General features: G+C 28.6%; 2 protein-coding genes and 2 long non-coding RNA genes across 4 annotated transcripts in view; 2 read left to right on the top strand and 2 right to left on the bottom strand.

Annotated features, from left to right (window-relative positions):
• The window catches only part of LOC132918404 (uncharacterized), a 58,658-nt gene extending 38,089 nt beyond the window's left edge, over nucleotides 1–20,569 (bottom strand). Inside the window, exons 1-7 of the long non-coding RNA XR_009660484.1 lie at nucleotides 20,433–20,569; nucleotides 20,014–20,352; nucleotides 19,588–19,926; nucleotides 19,159–19,507; nucleotides 18,963–19,088; nucleotides 18,768–18,892; nucleotides 18,575–18,693 (exon numbers count right to left, since the gene is read on the bottom strand). This is a non-coding gene — a long non-coding RNA (uncharacterized LOC132918404). The remainder of the gene's footprint in view (nucleotides 1–18,574; nucleotides 18,694–18,767; nucleotides 18,893–18,962; nucleotides 19,089–19,158; nucleotides 19,508–19,587; nucleotides 19,927–20,013; nucleotides 20,353–20,432) is intronic.
• LOC132932173 (uncharacterized) lies at nucleotides 383–2,605 on the top strand. Its single transcript, XR_009662826.1, has 7 exons — nucleotides 383–844; nucleotides 912–1,065; nucleotides 1,146–1,494; nucleotides 1,565–1,679; nucleotides 1,747–1,906; nucleotides 1,981–2,099; nucleotides 2,170–2,605. It is a non-coding gene; the product is annotated as an uncharacterized LOC132932173 (long non-coding RNA).
• On the top strand, nucleotides 4,254–7,995 carry LOC132931207 (gamma-soluble NSF attachment protein). The gene is made up of 9 exons (XM_060997332.1): nucleotides 4,254–4,501; nucleotides 4,577–4,644; nucleotides 5,146–5,230; nucleotides 6,020–6,037; nucleotides 6,097–6,304; nucleotides 6,412–6,482; nucleotides 6,544–6,724; nucleotides 6,789–6,938; nucleotides 7,011–7,995. The coding sequence occupies exons 1-9, from the start codon at nucleotides 4,446–4,448 to the stop codon at nucleotides 7,083–7,085; spliced, it is 912 nt and encodes a 303-aa protein (XP_060853315.1). The 5' UTR covers nucleotides 4,254–4,445; the 3' UTR covers nucleotides 7,086–7,995.
• Nucleotides 7,841–14,501, bottom strand: LOC132931196 (WD repeat-containing protein 35). The gene is made up of 22 exons (XM_060997321.1): nucleotides 14,154–14,501; nucleotides 13,808–14,092; nucleotides 13,617–13,719; nucleotides 13,371–13,531; nucleotides 13,164–13,317; nucleotides 12,957–13,102; nucleotides 12,634–12,852; nucleotides 12,421–12,559; nucleotides 12,217–12,345; nucleotides 12,014–12,117; nucleotides 11,791–11,954; nucleotides 11,473–11,719; nucleotides 10,608–10,786; nucleotides 10,038–10,241; nucleotides 9,797–9,949; nucleotides 9,522–9,714; nucleotides 9,276–9,455; nucleotides 9,085–9,205; nucleotides 8,872–9,000; nucleotides 8,624–8,784; nucleotides 8,457–8,566; nucleotides 7,841–8,364 (listed from the first exon to the last, which is right to left on the bottom strand). Exons 1-22 carry the CDS (start codon nucleotides 14,175–14,177, stop codon nucleotides 8,184–8,186), a joined length of 3,486 nt encoding a protein of 1,161 aa, XP_060853304.1. The 5' UTR covers nucleotides 14,178–14,501; the 3' UTR covers nucleotides 7,841–8,183.
• Nucleotides 20,570–20,783: the final 214 nt, after the last annotated feature.

Here is a 20,783-nt window from a genome sequence, read left to right as displayed (position 1 = left end):
AAATTCTTGTAGCAAATATGAATCAATTTGGTACTTTGGGTGATAAATAGTAAAATAAAAAAAAAATTTCAGGTCTTGCCATAATATCGGAAAAACAAAAAAACTGAAATAATTACGCTATATCCTTGTATAATGTCAACCCGGAGGACGATTGACAGTATTATTAAGAAGCTCATCTGAATAACAAAAATTAATATCACAAGGCTGTGTTTGTTTAATACTATAATTTTTTGAACAGTAGTACAGTATATTAGAAATATTTACTTAAATTATATTTAATTTTTATGGTTTTTTTTTCAGATCATATACTGTACTACGGTTTTAGGTGTTCTTTTTATTTTAATAATACGTTGATAAATTAGCAATTTTTTCAATTTTTTTTCTTATCACAAAGCTAGTTCGTCTTTGTGTATGTTTAAATTTATATTTTTTATACTTATTGTGCTGTTTAACTTTCTTATAAAAAAGAGTGAGGAATTAAAAAGGTGGCCACCGAACAGAAAGTTAAACTGCTGCAATATACTATAATCTTTTTAGTTCTTGTTTACATTTTTAACTCATAAATTATGAATATAAAATTTCAAATTAATTGAAATTCAAAAATAAAAGAACACCAACCTAGATTTCTTAAACGATAAAATTTTACTATAAGTTTAAATGACATGTAATAAGCACATTAGTTAAAGTTTTATAGGAACCGAACATTTGGCTGGATCATGGACTACACACCGACGGAGAATTTGTCATTGAGCTGAAGGAAAATGAGTCGGCACTCGGCTTCGTTTCAACCCGGAGGAAGATTGGCAGCATCAATAGACGTTCATCTTAATGTCAACTGTTGAAAGTATTTGTTTGCATTATAATATAAGTTTAAATTACAGTTAATCTGCATATTAGTTGATGTTTTATAGAAACAGAACATTTAACTGGATCATGGACTATCCACCGACGAAGAATTTGTCATTGAGCTGAAGGAAAATGTGTCGGCACTCGGCTTCGTTTCAACCCGGAGGAAGATTTGCAGCATCAAAAAGAAATTCAACTGACGATAATCTACTGTCGAAAGTATTTATTTTATTATATTATATTTTTTTAGAATCGTAGTAGGTATAGTATACTTTATATAAATATATAATATTTATTAGTGAAGAAGAATTTGTCATTGAGCTGATGGAAAATGTGTCGGCACTCGGCTTCGTTTCAACCTGGAGGAAGATTAGCATCATCAATAGACGTTCATCTTAATGTCAACTGTTGAAAGGATTTGTTTGCATTATAATATAAGTTTAAAATACATTTAATCTGCATATTATTTGAAGTTTAATAGGAACGGAATATTTAACTGGATCATGGACGACTATCCACCGACGAAGAATTTTTCATAGAGCTGATGGAAAATGTGTCGGCACTCGGCTTCGTTTCAACATGGAGGACGTCTGGCAGCAGCAAAAAGAAATTCAACTGACGATAATCTACTGTCGAAAGTATTTGTTGGTAATATATTATAATTTTTAGAATCGTAGTAGGTATAGTATACTTTATATAAATATATATTATTTATTAGTGAAGAAGAATTTGTCACAAAGCTGATGGGAAATGTGTCGGCACTCGGCTTCGTTTCAACCCGGAGGAAGATTAGCAGCATCAATAGAAACTCATCTTAATGTCAACTGTTGAAAGTATTTGTTTGCATTATAATATAAGTTTAAATTACAGTTAATCTGCATATTAGTTGATGTTTTATAGAAACAGAACATTTAACTGGATCATGGACTATCCACCGACGAAGAATTTGTCATTGAGCTGAAGGAAAATGTGTCGGCACTCGGCTTCGTTTCAACCCGGAGGAAGATTTGCAGCATCAAAAAGAAATTCAACTGACGATAATCTACTGTCGAAACTATTTGTTTGTATTATATTATAATTTTTAAAATCGTAGTAGGTATACAGTATACTATATATAAATATAATATTTATTAGTGAAGAAGAATTTGTCACAAAGCTGATGGGAAATGTGTCGGCTGTATTTCAATACGGAGGACGTCTGGCAGCAGCAAATAGAAATTCAACTGATGATCAACTGCCCAAAGGATTTGTTGGTAATATATTAAAATTTTTAGAATCGTAGTAGGTACAGTATACTATATATAATTATATAATATTTATTAGTGAAGAAGAATTTGTCATTGTGCTGATGGAAAATGTGTCGGCACTTCAACAAGGAGGACGTCTTGCAGCATTAGAATATAAGTTTAATTTAGTTTTCCCCTTACGCATTAGCGCTCATCTCTCATCCACTCATCCAACACATTGACTATCGCCGGCCGGCAACACACACATATTATACACATTACCCGTTTTATATTATATAGAATTATTAATATCTACATATAGTTTAAGTTATTGTATATTTTTTTTTTTATTATTTGAATGCATTTATATGATCAGTTGCGTATTTAGAAATTGTATGATAAGGGCAACACATATTTTGCTGCCTCCCTCCCATTAAAAAAAAAATTAAAATGCCTCGCATTGGTCAAACTGTTAATACCATAGAATACCATGTTATATACTTATATAAACATTATAGTATTTTACACCTCTATGGCACACATTTGTTGTGAAAAATATTAATGATTGACGTCACTGCGCCAGTACTCATAAAGTACGAAATAAAAATTTGCTGCCCCTCTAAATCTTTAAAAATACGCCCCTGCATATAATGTGTTCTCGCTTACGATGTGGATTAGGCCTACTGGGGACACCACAATAAAAAAACGCGCCTCGTGTAATACCTCATAAAGTTATTAAACAATACGGACAATGTTATTGCACGTCGTTTAATAATAAAGGTGGTGTGGAAAATTACCCAACACTGTTATTCTTATCTTATAGTTACCTAACCTTGCATACATTTTTTTATTAAATACCAATTAAATAATTATTTATATCAAGAAACGAGAAATATTAACGTTTTATTAAGTATTTCAATAAAATAATATTTAATATTTAAAAAATATTCTTCGACTTGTTAAAAAAGACTACAAGTATAGTTATTATATTAGTTCTTATTTAACAGTTCTTATTTTATACACTAACAAAAGCGGGTCAAGTTTAATATTGCCAGAAATATTGTTAGTAGGTATCTATTACTTTACTTAAAACATTGAATTTACACATATTTTTATTTACTAATTATTGTTTATTTTACTAGGTAGCTGAATTACTTTATTTTTAATGCTTATTTGATTATCCGCACTCATTCGATCCTAATTAATGCGAATAATCGATGTTCTACTGTATATAGTTTTGGGAAATATGGGGGCTATGCTAATTTAAAAAGTATGTTAATTATGTAGTATAAATCCATAAATATTTTATACTTTGCAAAAACTGTTTTATTGTAATTACTAGATTAAATATTACTTGCATAGTTACATCTATTTTTAAGTTTTTTAAAACCATTTTTCAGGATTATTATGTGGATCGTGGATGTAGTTTTATAAATATTTTCAAAAAAATAATTTGCTTAATTATTCGCAATAAAAGGTTGTTTCTCATTTGAAAAAATAAGTCTATACCGTTACATGACATAGCTTAAACAATGTATACAACTTCTGTGTACTTGAATTTAAAAATATGGCCTTTAGGTAAAGTTAACTCTGAAATTTAAAAGTCCAACATAAATTTAACATTAAAGGAATAAGTGGCCATGCAATTCTTGTAAATAAGTATAGTCACCCTGTTAGGTTAATGGTTAGGTTTTAATGTACTTACCTATTATAATAAATAGGTATTTGAGCAAGTTCTTTTAAAAATTATATATAAGCTCTACATTAACATAATCGATAATTCATATATCGTGTATATTAGAATATAATGAAACGTTACTACTTATTTAAAACATCGAATCTAATATCATAATTAATGGAATTAGAGATTTTATTAACGCCATGTAACTTACTTATACTTCATACTATTTTTAAAATTAAAATTGTTATTTAAGTATTTTTTTTAGACAAGTTTTTTAAATTACCGCCGATTTCTGGGTACCTAAATGACGTGGGAGATTATAGTTAATATGGAATCTAAATTGTCTTTGAGGTTCTAAATGTCCGAAAGGATCCAGTTGACGTATGTGGATCTACTTGTCGCGGGATCTAGGTGGTACGTAACCAAAAAATCTATTATTGATAATTCGGTAATAAGGTCGTATCACTGATAAGACTATATAATGGACATATTATTGTAATCTTTTTTCTATGATTGTAATTTGTAATAGTCCGAATTTTACACCGTTCGTTGCTTATAAATATTGAATTGTAAATAATTTGTGATAAACATATTAGGTATATTTTATTAAAATTGTTATCTACTCCTACAATTGACAGACATAGTCTAGTAAGGATTTTATACGATTGTTTGAGATTTGAAGTGTTGTGATCATGTCCAAAGACAAGATCCAAGAGGGAAGGGAGTGTATGGACAAAGCTGCGAAATAGTAAAATAATTTTTTATATCCTTTTGCCTGAATATTAAACTCGTTTTCTTTATTGATTTATCATTTTGTTTCAAGTCTGAAGACATCTTTGTTAAAATGGGTTCCTGATTATGATAGTGCAGCAGACGAATACTCAAAAGCAGGTATATTATATACTATAGAGTATCAGAGCATGTACCAGTACTTACATTAGAATTTATTTTTGTGTGGTTATGTAGTTTGTAGAAATTGATGTGTTTACAATTATAGTGTCAATAATTTATGAAGTTAATAATATTCCTTGGGGAGACCATTATAACATAAAATAACTCAATCATTTTTAGTCATAGTGTTTTTATGAATTGGTAATATGACATAAGGTGAAATTTCAATGATAAATTTCTATAGATCTTATTTTTGAGTAGTATTTGAAAATAAAACTTCTAGCATATAATATTGCCATACTTAATTAAATTGTTTAAAATTATACTTTTACAAATGTGTCTTAAATTAAAAATTACTTTTTGAATTTTTAATTGACTTGAAAAGACCTGTAATCAGTGTTAGCAAAATAAATAATTATAGTCTATTGTCTACAATTGCTTGCTTAAATCTTATTCCTGAGAATGAATAAGGAAAAGTTATATTGCTTATTTTTTTTTCAGCTACTTGTTTCAGAGTTGGAAAATCATATAAAGAGAGTAAGGAATGTCTTATGAAAGCATCTGAAAACTATTTACAAAATGGATCGTATCCTTTATTTACAAACATCAAGTTTTATTAAAATAAAAATTGGTAATCTTGAAAAATCTCTTAAACCTCTACTGAAGATTCTAATCTAGTAACAGTTGTATGTGCTCTAACGCGGCAAGACAGTCAATAGTTATTATATTTTTAGATAAAATCACCAATAACACTTCATATTTTTTTTTTTGTATTTATTGATTAAATTTTAAATTTTTAACAAAATATTTTTTATGAAAATTGAAATTGAAGTTTGAGTACATTTAAAATTTTGATATTTAAAGTAGATTAACATAACTTTATTATTGTATTGATACTATAATATAACTATTATATAAATGTATTATAGAACTAAACTGTATCAGACTGTATACTTAGTATGATGTTTAGTGAGTGAGTGTCTGCATGCATTAAGATATCCTATTTTTAACGACATCATATTCTCATAACAGTCATAACTCATAACTTAAATCTGTATAACAATCGAAAGTTATGTCTAAATAATTAATATTTTAAGTAAAGGTGATTTATAGTGAAATAAAACTGTTGTTTATATAAATGTACTTTATATTGTGGTGTATTTGTATCGCAATGTAGGTAGGTATTTCTGATTTCAACTATACATAATAGAAAAATTGTAATAGCAAAGTATTAACTGTAAGTAATATATTATTATGATTGAAGTGTGTTTTGAGTAAGAGTATAATATACTGCAATCACAAAGTCAGTAAAGTGCACATAACAAGATATCAGCGAAAAAGTTTTTTAAATTTATCTTAACACTATCCATACTAGTCTTTTCCATGCTGCTAAGTAAGTTACCAACTCTGTTTTTGTTTTTATTTTTCAAAACTAATAATATTTTTGTTTAGGTGTATGGATCAGGCAATTATAATGTCTAAGGAAATTGGCGATACAAGTGAAGTGTGTAAATTGGCTATGAAAGCCAGTCACTATTACCAGCAACATGGATCCTCTGGAAGCGCATCATTATTGTTGAACAAAGCTGCAGATATGTTACAACTATCAGATCCAGAATCAGCCGTTAAGCTCTTAAAGGAAGCTTCAAACATTTCTGGGGTAAATTGAAATAAGCTATCATTTTTACCCACGTCACAAAACTTGATTTAATTGTTAAGAATGTATCAAAAAACTTTGTATGGAGATAATAATATTTTATTTTTTAGACTGAAGATTCGATTGGACAAGCAATGGAGTACACACACAAAGTAGCTCGACTATTGGTAAAATTGAAAAGGTAGTGTTCTTTTTACATTATTTTTATTGAATTAAAATTCTTACAATGGTAATTTTTTTAGGTACGAAGAAGCTGAAAACGAAATAAGACGTCAATTTGATCTTGTCACTGAAGGAGGCCCCACATCCAACATGGGTAGAGTGACTGTTGAACTATTTTTATTACAATTGGCTAAAGATGATTATGTGGCCGCTAAAAAAGTGTTGCACGAATATGGAATGCAATATTGTGAACAAGCAGAGGTACAAATGCATTGCAATACTTTTGTTATAACAAGGTTTAACACTAACCTTTGTATGCAATTAGATTTATATGCTTGACAGCATTGTAAACGCCTATTCTGATCATGATTGTGCTCAAATCAAAAAAATGTTAAACAGTCCTTTTATTAAGCACATGGATGTTGAGTTTGCAATACTCGCCAAGAATTTGGCTGAAAAATGGACAGTGGAACCTGTATGCTAGATTATTATTACTATATGTTTTATAATAATTATATACATTTATTCGTGATTATTAAATTTATAGAAAGAGCAAGTTACCAATACTGAAAACGAAGAGACAGAGGAGTTATCAACAGACTTTGGAGGGAAGCTTTGTTAAAGCAGAAAATATCTTTTTATATTCTACCTTATTTAATCAAATTATATTTGTCTCTTAGTTTGAAACAGTTCAGGCTAAAAATTGTATTCGTCCTTTAAATCTCAATAAGATAAGTCTTAAATATTAAATGTAAATATGATAGTTGATAACTTGCAATTGCATAAAAAAGTTAGAGTGAGTAACATTATCAAGTACATTTTTAATTAATTTTAAATTGTATAATAATGTAACTATTAATGTAAAAGAAAAAAATAAGTTACTTTGCCATTGATTATTATTTAAAAAAAAAAAAAAAAAATAATAACTACAAATTATAATTTATAATATCTCCATAGTAAAATAATTGTTAAAAGTTAGTGATAATGGTTTTTGAAATGAAAAAATATTAAATAATAAATAAACTAACGAGATACTATTATTTATTATTGTTTTTATGTATTTTTGATTTAGATTTAATGGGTTTAACCATAATAAAGCATTGCCATTTTAATTTTGTCAATACCTTTGTAGGTAGGTATATGCTTTTGTGATTACATTTTTAATTGTTAATTATTGATAATATTTTTTACTGTTCAACAGTAAGTTTATGCAATGTAGTTTATTAAAATATTTATAATAATTTATGAAACTTTTTAAATCAATTTTTAAAACACTTACATTACTTTTATGTATTAGCCACAATTTAATATGCAACATTCCACATTAAATAATATTTTTTTTAATTACACTATTTTATTATCATAAAACCAACAATGTAATTTTAAATTGTTTATTATGTATTTAATTAATCAATAATAGTAAATACTTTAAATAATATGCTTCAACTAGGAAAATATATACAAATAATGTCATTATATTCAAACTTTAGTTTCAATATAAAATTGAAAATATATTATTATACACTTATAAACTTGTTTGAATATATTGTTATTTATTTAATAAATATATATCTTACTCACGAGTATATTTTGCTCAGTCTTATCATAGTGCACGTTTAAGTGTAAAAAGGACGGAATTAGTTTCAATAGCAAAACAATTTGTGTACAAATCTTGACTTGCAAGTGTAACGTGCAATCACAACATGAGAAGTGAAATAATTTAAAATGAAAGAATAACCTCTTTCCTACACAATGGACAGTAATTCAATGGACCCATATCTATAGTAGTTGCACTACGTTTGCATTGTCTGCAACACCAAAGAGATTTGATGTCTGCCAGTGGTTGACCCGTAACAATACTGGCTTCTGGTTTGGTCTTACATTTTGGGCATTTCAAGGACCTGTAACATACATAAAAGATCCTTGTAGTTGTAATTATAAAACCGCTCAAGTGTGTATATATTGGGTATTTTAAAAAGTGAAAAGAAATTACCAAGCTGGAAAGTCGTCCAAACAACTGTAACATTGAATGAATAATGGATTAGTGTCTTTAGGAGCATACTTACTAAATATGATCAATGATAATTGATTGTAATTTTTTTTCTGAAAAACAAAATCAACATTTTTATGGGATTCTTAAATATATAGATCATTACTTACTGAATCTAAAGTTTCAAGTTTCATGAAAGCTCTAGACGCGATATTAAACAAACCATTTGCTATTGCTGCCAATGCTATAATTGAGTATATTTGTTCTGTGTTTAACAAGTTTTCGTAGTTGCGAAGCGTTAATGATGTCCATATAGCTAAATGAAAGTCTCCTAAACACATGTAATAAAAAGTAGTTAAAGTATCAATACTGTGTAAATTTTATCTTAATATTAAAAAGGTATTGAAATATCAATTACCACTGTACAGTTGTTGTTGGGCGAGTATTAAAAAATGTAGAGATTCAACAATATGCCAACTGTTTTCTATAATTTCAGCACGTGATTTAAATGGCTTGATTCCAAAATTGTCTATTACAATTTCTTCGGCTGATTAATAATTATTGAATTTTATGAAAGAAATAAACTTAGATTAAAAACATAGTGATAATAAAATGGAAATCAATTACATACCATCTAACAGGGTGGATTGAATGTTTTTTTCTTTGTACTCTTCAATCAATAGTGCACCAGCTGTAGCCAACTGTTTTATAACGTTTGGTTGTATATCAGATTTTATTTCTTGATAAACAATCTAAAATTAAAGAAATATGTGTATAGTATAGAGTATTGAAGTAACAAGTTATTGCTAGTTATATCATTACAGCAAATACTAATTGGGCAGCTTCTGTATATCGTTCTCCCTTTATGCATTTGGAAACCATTGTCAACACGTCTTTAATATTGTCTAACCACTGATCACGATTTGTATCATTTATAGATATCATATGTTCATTTAATTTGTCTGTATCAAATTCAATACTCATCATTGTTGCTTTTGAAAACTAAAATATTTAAATTTATTCTTAAATTAAGTCATAAGATAATTTATATTAAATATTCAACTTTACCTTTGGATTTATAGACTCGTCTTCAACCATTCCACTATTAACAAAAAACACTGAAATTGTTTCCAATAATGGATGGTGTTCTGGCAGACTTTTAGCAAGAGATGCTAATGATTCATAATCCTTGAGTATTATATAACATTCAACTAGCTTTTCTGGATTATCAGCTTTTTTATAGTATTCAACAGCCATATCCCTGAGAGTTAAAAATAGAATTATAAAATATTGGTGATGTAACTAACTATATATTAAACAGATTTATTTTTGTTAGTATTAACCATTGCTGATTATCTAAAAAATGATCACCAATCCCTTGCCATGCTAAATTCATTGTGAGGCCGGAAATTCCCAGAAGTGAAGAACTTGATTTTAAAAGTTCAACAACCTTAAACCAATTACCAAGTTTCTGGTGTAGAATTACAGCCAAATCTCTATATAAGAAGAATATGATCAATAACAGTTATTAAAAACTAACTTGAGAAAATAATGGTTTTATAAGAAAAATAATAGAATGTATACTTTCGATCAGCTTCAATATATAGTTGTTCAGCTTTCACATAATTTCCAAAATATACAGCTACTTCAGCTTGTTTTAAAAGGGTATCATTTATGTTAGCTAATTGTTTAACTAGTTTGATGCCATAATAGTCTTTACATTGTACGAATGCAGTTTCACTTGTTGAAAGGTCTAAAGCTTGCAATGATGCTTCAGCTAATAATCTCCTAAATAAAACAATATAAATGACTTAAAATCATAAAATAAAAGTTATTTATATTTATTTATTTGTATGCAGTAGTGTATCAAATCCTTAAAATTAATTAGCTAAATACAAATTTTTAAATTATTTTAGACTTTGGAACAAAATCAGGGTTATATTAACATTTAATTCATATTACAATTTAAAATACATATTGATTTAATAGATCTTAATTTTGATTATGAATATAATTAAATATTTCGTGCAAGTATAATAATTTAAGATCAATACGATTTTGAATTTAAAAATCAATGTATCTATCAAAATCTAAAAGTATGGTGTTATTTTGTTGATTGTGACGAGAGAAAGTGAAATGATTATCAGTACTTACGATAGCTTTGGATGAGGATTATCATTAATAAATTTAATTGCTTCTCCAATGCTAACTTTATCCAAAAGTTGTCTTGTATCTCGCAATGATTTTGTTTCCAAAGTAATAACATAATCAAGAGAAGGGTTTTCTGGAGATTGAATAATTTCGTCTAACATAACTGCTTGAATTTCTAAATTCTTATATAAATATATATCCGTTAAAATACAGTATAATAAAATTTTTTTTTTCATCAATTGCAACACTTAACACAAAAGTGGATTTTAAATTTTAATAAGAAGTATTTGTTAAGTTATTAATTTATTCTAGCCATTATAAATAATTACAATTAAGAGGACGCCATACCCGCATGTGTTGTCTCTGTCTTACTAACGTACATTATAACAAATTTTCGTTCAGTAGAATACATTTTGTGACGTTAGCTTTAATATTAGAGTAAATTTACCTTTTAAAAAAATTTAAAGGTAAGAATATTATCTAGACAATGACATATGTTATTAATGATATTATCATTTTAAAGTGAGTTATGAACATTTTAAAGTTGTAATATTTTACATAGCTATAACTCACTTTAAAATGATAATATCATTAATAACATATGTCATTGTCTAGATAATATTCTTACCTTTAAATTTTTTTAAAAGGTAAATTTACTCTAATATTAAAGCTAACGTCACAAAATGTATTCTACTGAACGAAAATTTGTTATAATGTACGTTAGTAAGACAGAGACAACACATGCGGGTATGGCGTCCTCTTAATTACTATTAGTTATACAAAGAGGCCATTACACCTAAGATTCTTGAGGCTTAGACTAATCTACTTATGTTTAAAAAATAAAAAAGTGTCATTCCATTAAACTTACTTCAAAAGAAGCGATATAGGCTGAAGTACTAATTGGTTCTTCAGGGTTAAACCCTCTAATGACATACATTCTAGTTTTCTCCATAATTGCTAAGAGCTCAGGATCGTCTGATGCCCACTTCATAGTCCATACATCTCGTCTTTGGAATGAATTCAAAGCTTCTGAATTAGTTGACTCCTTTACAACATTATCTTCTGATATCTCAACAAAAGTTAATACTCCAGTTGAATCAATGATAGCCAATCGCCTGAATAAAAATAAATACATTTATATTATAATAATATTATGATAACAGATGAATTAAAAAAGAAAATTTACTTAGAATTTGAATTCAATGCTAATTTATAAGGTTTAGAGGACAGCATTTTTCTTTCCACCAAAGCTACTTGAGGTAATGAATATTGTTGCAAAGCACAACTCTCTCTACCAATCAACAAATATTTATCACTCGCTGTTATACAAGTTATACGATCCTTGGTCTCCTAAATACCACATTTTGAACATTTAATATTAAATTTCAGCATCTTTAGAGGTGATTTACTTTCTGAAATGACGAGCTTTTGAATTCCCTAGATTCTTGAGTGAGTTCATCAACACCAGAAGGAGTATCATCAACATGAAACATTTTCACTTTTTTACGCTTAACTGTAACCATATAATAAATTAACAAGTTTTATAATGTAATATACTAAGTAACCTAAATAGGTTATTTATATACAAGTAGTAGATAAATAAATAATTTACTGTTGGTTATGGATGCAGAATGTGATTTAGGAACAGCGTATTGCCAAGTCATAAAGCTTGTGTGTGAAGAAACGACTACAAGAGTCCCATTCATTGCAATCCATGTTGGTTCAAAATTAATTTGTTTGGCTACAAAACAAATAACATAAAATTGAATAAGTTAATTTTTTAAACATTAAGTTTTTTTTAAAATTAAACTCTTACAATCAACCGTAGTGTTTATATTATTGCAAATAATAAGAGTATAAGGTTTGGATTCATCATTATTATTTCGTACAGCAAGAACACAATGATCTTTATAAGCATCCATACATAATAATGAATCATATTTTGTGTGATAAAACTAAAAAATATAAAAAACATATCTTCTATTGTATTATATAATATCTTTAATTATAAGTTAGATAAAGTACTTACTTCATTTTTTTTTATGTTCCAAAACGTAATCTCTGTAACAGCTTCTTTGTAATTTCTAAAAGCATAGACAATTGTGCCGGCAAAATAACACCAAGGATAATCATATCGCACATTAGCAAAGTAAACAAAACTATCAATGGCTAAAGTGATGCGCAAAGACGTGCTTTCCCAACAACAAGATGACACCATATAACCAGGAATTCTAAGGGTTCTCAAATGCTAAAAAATAAAAATAATAATATTAAAGTTTATGTCACCATATTATTATATTATTATTATAATATTATATTATAATGATGATTATTATAATATACTAAACTCACTTCTCCAAAAGGTGAATAAAGTTGAAGCACATTGGATTCTTTAACATCTCCATCAACTATTAATGTACCAACCAACGCCAGAACACTGCCATTATGGTTCCATTTAATAGCCACAATCGACATATCGCATTCAAAAATTATTGGATCTATTGTACACTACTTTCATGAGTAAACGAGTAAAATAAATATTTAGTTTTAATAAATTACTCATATCATATTGGTCTCTCATCAATTGTACATGTCCTGTTTTGTATGCAATTGCCAATTGTGGGCAGTTATTCATATTTTTGTCAAGCCAATGACAGGCAGTAATTGGCACATTATTAAGAGATACAGGTAAACACACTATGCCCAATTTTGACTGAAACAAAACCAGTAAATGATACTAGCTCATCATAAAATTATTATACATACTATGAAATTGCCATCACTATCAAACAAATGAACTTCACCAGTTTTTATGGTAAACAGAAGGAATTTTGAATTTGGAGACCATTGGACGCCTGTCAACATAAGTTTTTTTAATTCTTTGCCCCAGATGCGGCTACCTTCAACTGAACCAACAATAACAGCTCCTAAAATGAAATCATATATATTTAATTAAGTATTAACTACATAAAGTGAATGGCTAAACTAAGAAATACATTATAGCAGATTTACCATCCTCATACACAATACAAATTTTTTCGCCGTCTCCATTCCATGCCATACCTTTAACGACTGATTTATTACGATTATTGATCATTTCTTCTTGCCACGTTCCCTGGAAGATGGAAAAAACAAATGTATTATAAACACATTGTGCATAATTAGGCATGCTTGCACTAAGTATAACTACTATTTATACACACCTTATACAATGTCCATACTATAATCAGTCCATTTTCATCGCTTGAAGTCAGTTTATTGTATTTTTCATTCCACACAATAGTCAACACATTACCAGAATGACCCTCGAGAGTTTTGTTTATTGATAGATTGGCCTGGCCTGCTAGTCCTCTGGGCTTACCATCCGCCGGTGTACCGGAATCGATTTTCAACACTTTCAAAAGACCATCGTCTCCACCCACCGCTATGCAATCCTGACTAGAATTCCATTCAAGACAGTTGATTTTCGTGTTGTTTGGTATAGCGATCTAAACATGGCAGTCATATCGTCAAAATAATAACAGTTTACAAACATAACGAGCTACTCACTTTTTTGCTCAAGTACAGAAACATAGTGAAGTATTTTTTTATGTAAAACGTTAAAGTATTGGCATATCACTTTTGTCTCATATCTAAGTTCCTGCGGACGATTTTATTCCCATTATTTTTTTTCGATTTCGTCCTCTGCAGTTCGCTAACGTTTCGAGGGTCGAGAGTCGAAACCATAGACAAGTACTATACGACATCCGACAACCGACATTCGGAGTTGATAACTATCAAGAGTCACAACACTCACAACCTTCATATACTACATATATACTACAGTATATGTTCTAAGCTCACAACTCGCAGTCAACTTCCTGTCAAGAAGACGGGACCGGTTGATTTCGATAACAATTATCTATTCAGTGCTTATCACTTAACTACAAACATTAACAATCAATTAAATGGGATAACAGTGTTATCATAACACCATCATAGCCAATATAGGTTACGTACCACCTAGATCCCGCGACAAGTAGATCCACATACGTCAACTGGATCCTTTCGGACATTTAGAACCTCAAAGACAATTTAGATTCCATATTAACTATAATCTCCCACGTCATTTAGGTACCCAGAAATCGGCGGTAATTTAAAAAACTTGTCTAAAAAAAATACTTAAATAACAATTTTAATTTTAAAAATAGTATGAAGTATAAGTAAGTTACATGGCGTTAGTAAAGTCTCTAATTCCATTAATTATGATAATAGATTCGATGTTTTAAATAAGTAGTAACGTTTCATTATATTCTAATATACACGATGTATGAATTATCGATTATGTTAATGTAGAGCTTATATATAATTTTTAAAAGAACTTGCTCTACTATCTATTTATTATAATAGGTAAGTACATTAAAACCTAACCATTAACCTAACAGGGTGACTATACTTATTTACAAGCATTGTATGGCCACTTATTCCTTTAATGTTAAATTTATGTTGGACTTTCAAATTTTAGAGTTAACTTTACCTAAAGGCCATATTTTTAAATTCAAGTACACAGAAGTTGTACATTGTTTAAGCTATGTCATGTAACGGTATAGACTTATTTTTTCAAATGAGAAATAACCTTTTATTGCGAATAATTAAGCAAATTATTTTTTTGAAAATATTTATCAAACTACATCCACATAATAATCCTGAAAAATGGTTTTAAAAAACTTAAAAATAGAGGTAACTATGCAAGTAATATATTTTAATCTAGTAATTACAATAAAACAGTGTTTGCAAAGTATAAAATATTGATAAATTTATATTACCTAATTAACATACTTTTTAAATTAGCATAGCCCCTGTATTTTCCAAAACTATATACAGTAGAACATCGATTATTCGCATTAATTGGGATCGAGTGTGTGCGGATAATCAAATAAGCATTAAAAATAAAGTTAAAAACTAATTTACTGTGTGTAAAACGTACCTATAATATGATACATTAGAGAGGCCCATAGTAGATAATAAAATAATCTCGTATTTCATATAATATAAACACGACAAAACGAACATAGCTAACGATAACTAAATTAGATTAAACTAAAAATAAATTTATACAACAATTTTGTGGTGCGGATAACCGACGTTCTACTGAATTATCATGGATGGACGGTGGTCTTATATTCTTAATACACTACATAATGTTAAATAACTTAAAAACTACTCGCTCAAATGTTAATTTGGATACAACTTTGAATTTTCAAAAAAATCATCTATTTGACTATTTAAGAATTATTTGGAATATCGAATATACTATATAGGATAGTAAACACTAACATCTGACGCACAGTTCGCAAATATCGATGACAATATTGTCACTAGCGCTATTGATATAAATATGTTTCTTAAATACAATGCTTGAGCGTTGAGCCCAAAAGCTTTCAAAAGCAAACCGAGAGTGAATCTGCCCCCTACACCATGAGTTTATACACATAAATGATAGATAAGTGAAAATTTATCTATGATACAATTTAAAATAATAAATTAATAACACATTATTGATTAACATATTATAACAATAATCAAACAAATATAAACAGACAACATTTATTCAGTTATACCTATTAACAATTAAATCAAAGCTATAATGCTCAACTATGGCTGATGCTAATTTAGTTATGTTTAAAATTTGAATACAATAGCAATTAACATAAGTCATAACTAAACAAACTATACAAGAATACTGAATAAAATAAATATTGTATAAATTAAATATTTTTAGTTAAGAATACTATATGTATTTATAATGGTAGTTTTTCCTATGTATCATCTAAACATAATAATCACAGATAGATAAAATAGTCTTAACATTTATTGAATAATTCACGCAAAATATACGGTGAATTAAATTTACAAAATACAATACGGTTATTAGTTGTCATTGTAAACTGTTGCGTAGTGAAGAGTATTAATTCAATTTTTAAGGATTTTGAACCATTTATTAATTTTTGTTACTAAAAAACACTAATAAAGCACGCAAATATAATTGTCTATAAAGAGCTCAAAATGAATTACAATTATTTAAAAATTATACCATTTATAGAAAAAAATGATAATATAAATACTTAGTAAACATTTTAAATTTTACGGCTATTCGTTTTTGAATTTTAAGAAAATAAAAAATCATTTTTGTTGAAAACTGGTTAGCGTAAAAGATTAAGAACATAATGATTTTAGAGAAATTGTAGCCTATGGATAAAATCCAAATGTGTACAATCACATATTCACATGCAAACATTTGTATTTTATTATAAGACACAAATACCTACGTAACCAATACGTCAGTAAATTAGTAAAATATGAAGTTTCAAATTTACATGAAATAAAAATAAAATCATTATCCTTATCCTTATATATATAAAAGAACAGGCCATTTTTATGTACCCATTTTGTGACGACGCTATTTAACTTTTCTCCAATTTTTTTTTCACAGAGTTGTTCCAAATACCTGTCTGAGTATCACAACGTCGCCCGATTTTCAAAATTTTGATTTTAAAGGGTTGAAATCTGTGAAAATAAATTTGTACGTGTAATTTGTATATTTATATTCATATAATAATAACAATCGATAACATAAATCAGTACACATACAAATTCTAATTATTAGTTATCTCTCCATTGCCTTGCCACGGTGCCTATACACTTATATACACGTTCATTTCATTTGCACTCCGTATTACCAGCAGTTCGGACACGCGTAACATCTAAAATATTTAAGCTTTTATTTACACATGTGGCTACAAATTTAAATACTATATAATTATTAAACTTAAAAAAACATTCTTCTTTTCGACAACGCTTCCACAGCGTTTTACACTTAAAAGGAGTTTTTCCGGGCAACGACGGGTAATTCAGCAACTTAGTAAAATACACAATAATTAGTAAATAAAAATCTGTGTAAATTCAATGTTTTAAGTAAAGTAATAGATACACACAATATTTCTGGCAATATTAAACTTGACCCGCTTAACTAATATAATAACTATACTTGGAGTCTTTTTTTAACAAGTCAAAGAATATTTTTTAAATATTAAATATTATTTTATTAAAATACTTAATAAAACATTAATATTTCTCGTTTCTTGATATAAATAATTATTTAATTGGTATTTGATAAAAAAAAATGTATGCAAGGTAACTATAAGAATAACAGTGTTAGGTAATTTTCCACACCACCTTTATTATTAAACGACGTGCAATAACATTGTCCGTATTGTTTAATAACTTTATGAGGTATTACACGAGGCGCGTTTTTTTATTGTGGTGTCCCCAGTAGGCCTAATCCACATCGTAAGCGAGAACACATTATATGCAGGGGCGTATTTTTAAAGATTTAGAGGGGCAGCAAATTTTTATTTCGTACTTTATGAGTACTGGCGCAGTGACGTCAATCATTAATATTTTTCACAACAAATGTGTGCCATAGAGGTGTAAAATACTATAATGTTTATATAAGTATATAACATGGTATTCTATGGTATTAACAGTTTGACCAATGCGAGGCATTTTAATTTTTTTTTTTTAATGGGAGGGAGGCAGCAAAATATGTGTTGCCCTTATCATACAATTTCTAAATACGCAACTGATCATATAAATGCATTCAAATAATAAAAAAAAAAATATACAATAACTTAAACTATATGTAGATATTAATAATTCTATATAATATAAAACGGGTAATGTGTATAATATGTGTGTGTTGCCGGCCGGCGATAGTCAATGTGTTGGATGAGTGGATGAGAGATGAGCGCTAATGCGTAAGGGGAAAACTAAATTAAACTTATATTCTAATGCTGCAAGACGTCCTCCGTGTTGAAGTGCCGACACATTTTCCATCAGCACAATGATAAATTCTTCTTCACTAATAAATATTATATAATTATATATAGTATACTGTACCTACTACGATTCTAAAAATTTTAATATATTACCAACAAATCCTTTGGGCAGTTGATCATCAGTTGAATTTCTTTTTGCTGCTGCCAGACGTCCTCCGTATTGAAATACAGCCGACACATTTCCCATCAGCTTTGTGACAAATTCTTCTTCACTAATAAATATTATATTTATATATAGTATACTGTATACCTACTACGATTTTAAAAATTATAATATAATACAAACAAATAGTTTCGACAGTAGATTATCGTCAGTTGAATTTCTTTTTGATGCTGCAAATCTTCCTCCGGGTTGAAACGAAGCCGAGTGCCGACACATTTCCCATCAGCTTTGTGACAAATTCTTCTTCACTAATAAATTTTATATTTATATATAGTATACTGTATACCTACTACGATTCTAAAAATTATAATATAATACAAACAAATCCTTTGGACAGTTGATATTAAGATGTGCTTCTTATTGAGGCTGCTAATCTTCCTCCGGGTTGAAACGAAGCCGAGTGCCGACACATTTCCCATCAGCTTTGTGACAAATTCTTCTTCACTAATAAATAATATATATTTATATAAAGTATACTATACCTACTACGATTCTAAAAATTATAATATATTACCAACAAATACTTTCGACAGTAGATTATCGTCAGTTGAATTTCTTTTTGCTGCTGCTAGACGTCCTCCGTGTTGAAATACAGCCGAGTGCCGACACATTTTCCATCAGCTCTATGACAAATACTTCGTCGGTGGATAGTCGTCCATGATCCAGTTAAATATTCCGTTCCTATTAAACTTCAAATAATATACAGATTAAATGTATTTTAAACTTATATTAGAATGCAAACAAATCGTTTCAACAGTTGACATTAAGATGAACGTCTATTGATGCTGCTAATCTTCCTCCTGGTTGAAACGAAGCCGAGTGATGACACATTTTCCATCAGCTCAATGACAAATTCTTCTTCACTAATAAATATTATATATTTATATAAAGTATACTATACCTACTACGATCCTAAAAAATATAATATAATACAAACAAATACTTTCGACAGTAGATTATCGTCAGTTGAATTTCTTTTTGCTGCTGCCAGACGTCCTGCGTGTTGAAATACAGCCGAGTGCCGACACATTTTCCATCAGCTCTATGACAAATTCTTCGTCGGCGGATAGTCGTCCATGATCCAGTTAAATATTCCGTTCCTATTAAACTTCAAATAATATGCAGATTAAATGTATTTTAAACTTATATTAGAATGCAAACAAATCCTTTCAACAGTTGACATTAAGATGAACGTCTATTGATGCTGCTAATATTCCTCCTGGTTGAAACGAAGCCGAGTGACGACACATTTCCCATCAGCTTTGTGACAAATTCTTCTTTACTAATAAATATTATATATTTATATAAAGTATACTATACCTACTACGATTGTCGATTCTAAAAAATATAATATAATACAAACAAATACTTTCGACAGTAGATTATCGTCAGTTGAATTTCTTTTTGCTGCTGCTAGACGTCCTCCGTGTTGAAATACAGCCGAGTGCCGACACATTTTCCATCAGCTCTATGACAAATTCTTCGTCGGTGGATAGTCGTCCATGATCCAGTTAAATATTCCGTTCCTATTAAACTTCAAATAATATGCAGATTAAATGTATTTTAAACTTATATTAGAATGCAAACAAATCGTTTCAACAGTTGACATTAAGATGAACGTCTATTGATGCTGCTAATCTTCCTCCTGGTTGAAACGAAGCCGAGTGACGACACATTTTCCATCAGCTTTGTGACAAATTCTTCTTTACTAATAAATATTATATATTTATATAAAGTATACTATACCTACTACGATCCTAAAAAATATAATATAATACAAACAAATACTTTCGACAATTGACATTAAGATGAACGTCTAATGATGCTGCCAATCTTCCTCCGGGTTGAAACGAAGCCGAGTGCCAACACATTTTCCTTCAGCTCAATGACAAATTCTCCGTCGGTGTGTAGTCCATGATCCAGCCAAATGTTCGGTCCCTATAAAACTTTAACTAATGTGCTTATTACATGTCATTTAAACTTATAGTAAAATTTTATCGTTTAAGAAATCTAGGTTGGTGTTCTTTTATTTTTGAATTTCAATTAATTTGAAATTTTATATTCATAATTTATGAGTTAAAAATGTAAACAAGAACTAAAAAGATTATAGTATATTGCAGCAGTTTAACTTTCTGTTCG

This window comes from Rhopalosiphum padi, chromosome 1 (genome assembly GCF_020882245.1).
Source record: "Rhopalosiphum padi isolate XX-2018 chromosome 1, ASM2088224v1, whole genome shotgun sequence".
NCBI classification, from domain to species: Eukaryota; Metazoa; Arthropoda; class Insecta; order Hemiptera; family Aphididae; genus Rhopalosiphum; species Rhopalosiphum padi.
This window is presented reverse-complemented; position numbering and strand designations above follow the sequence as displayed.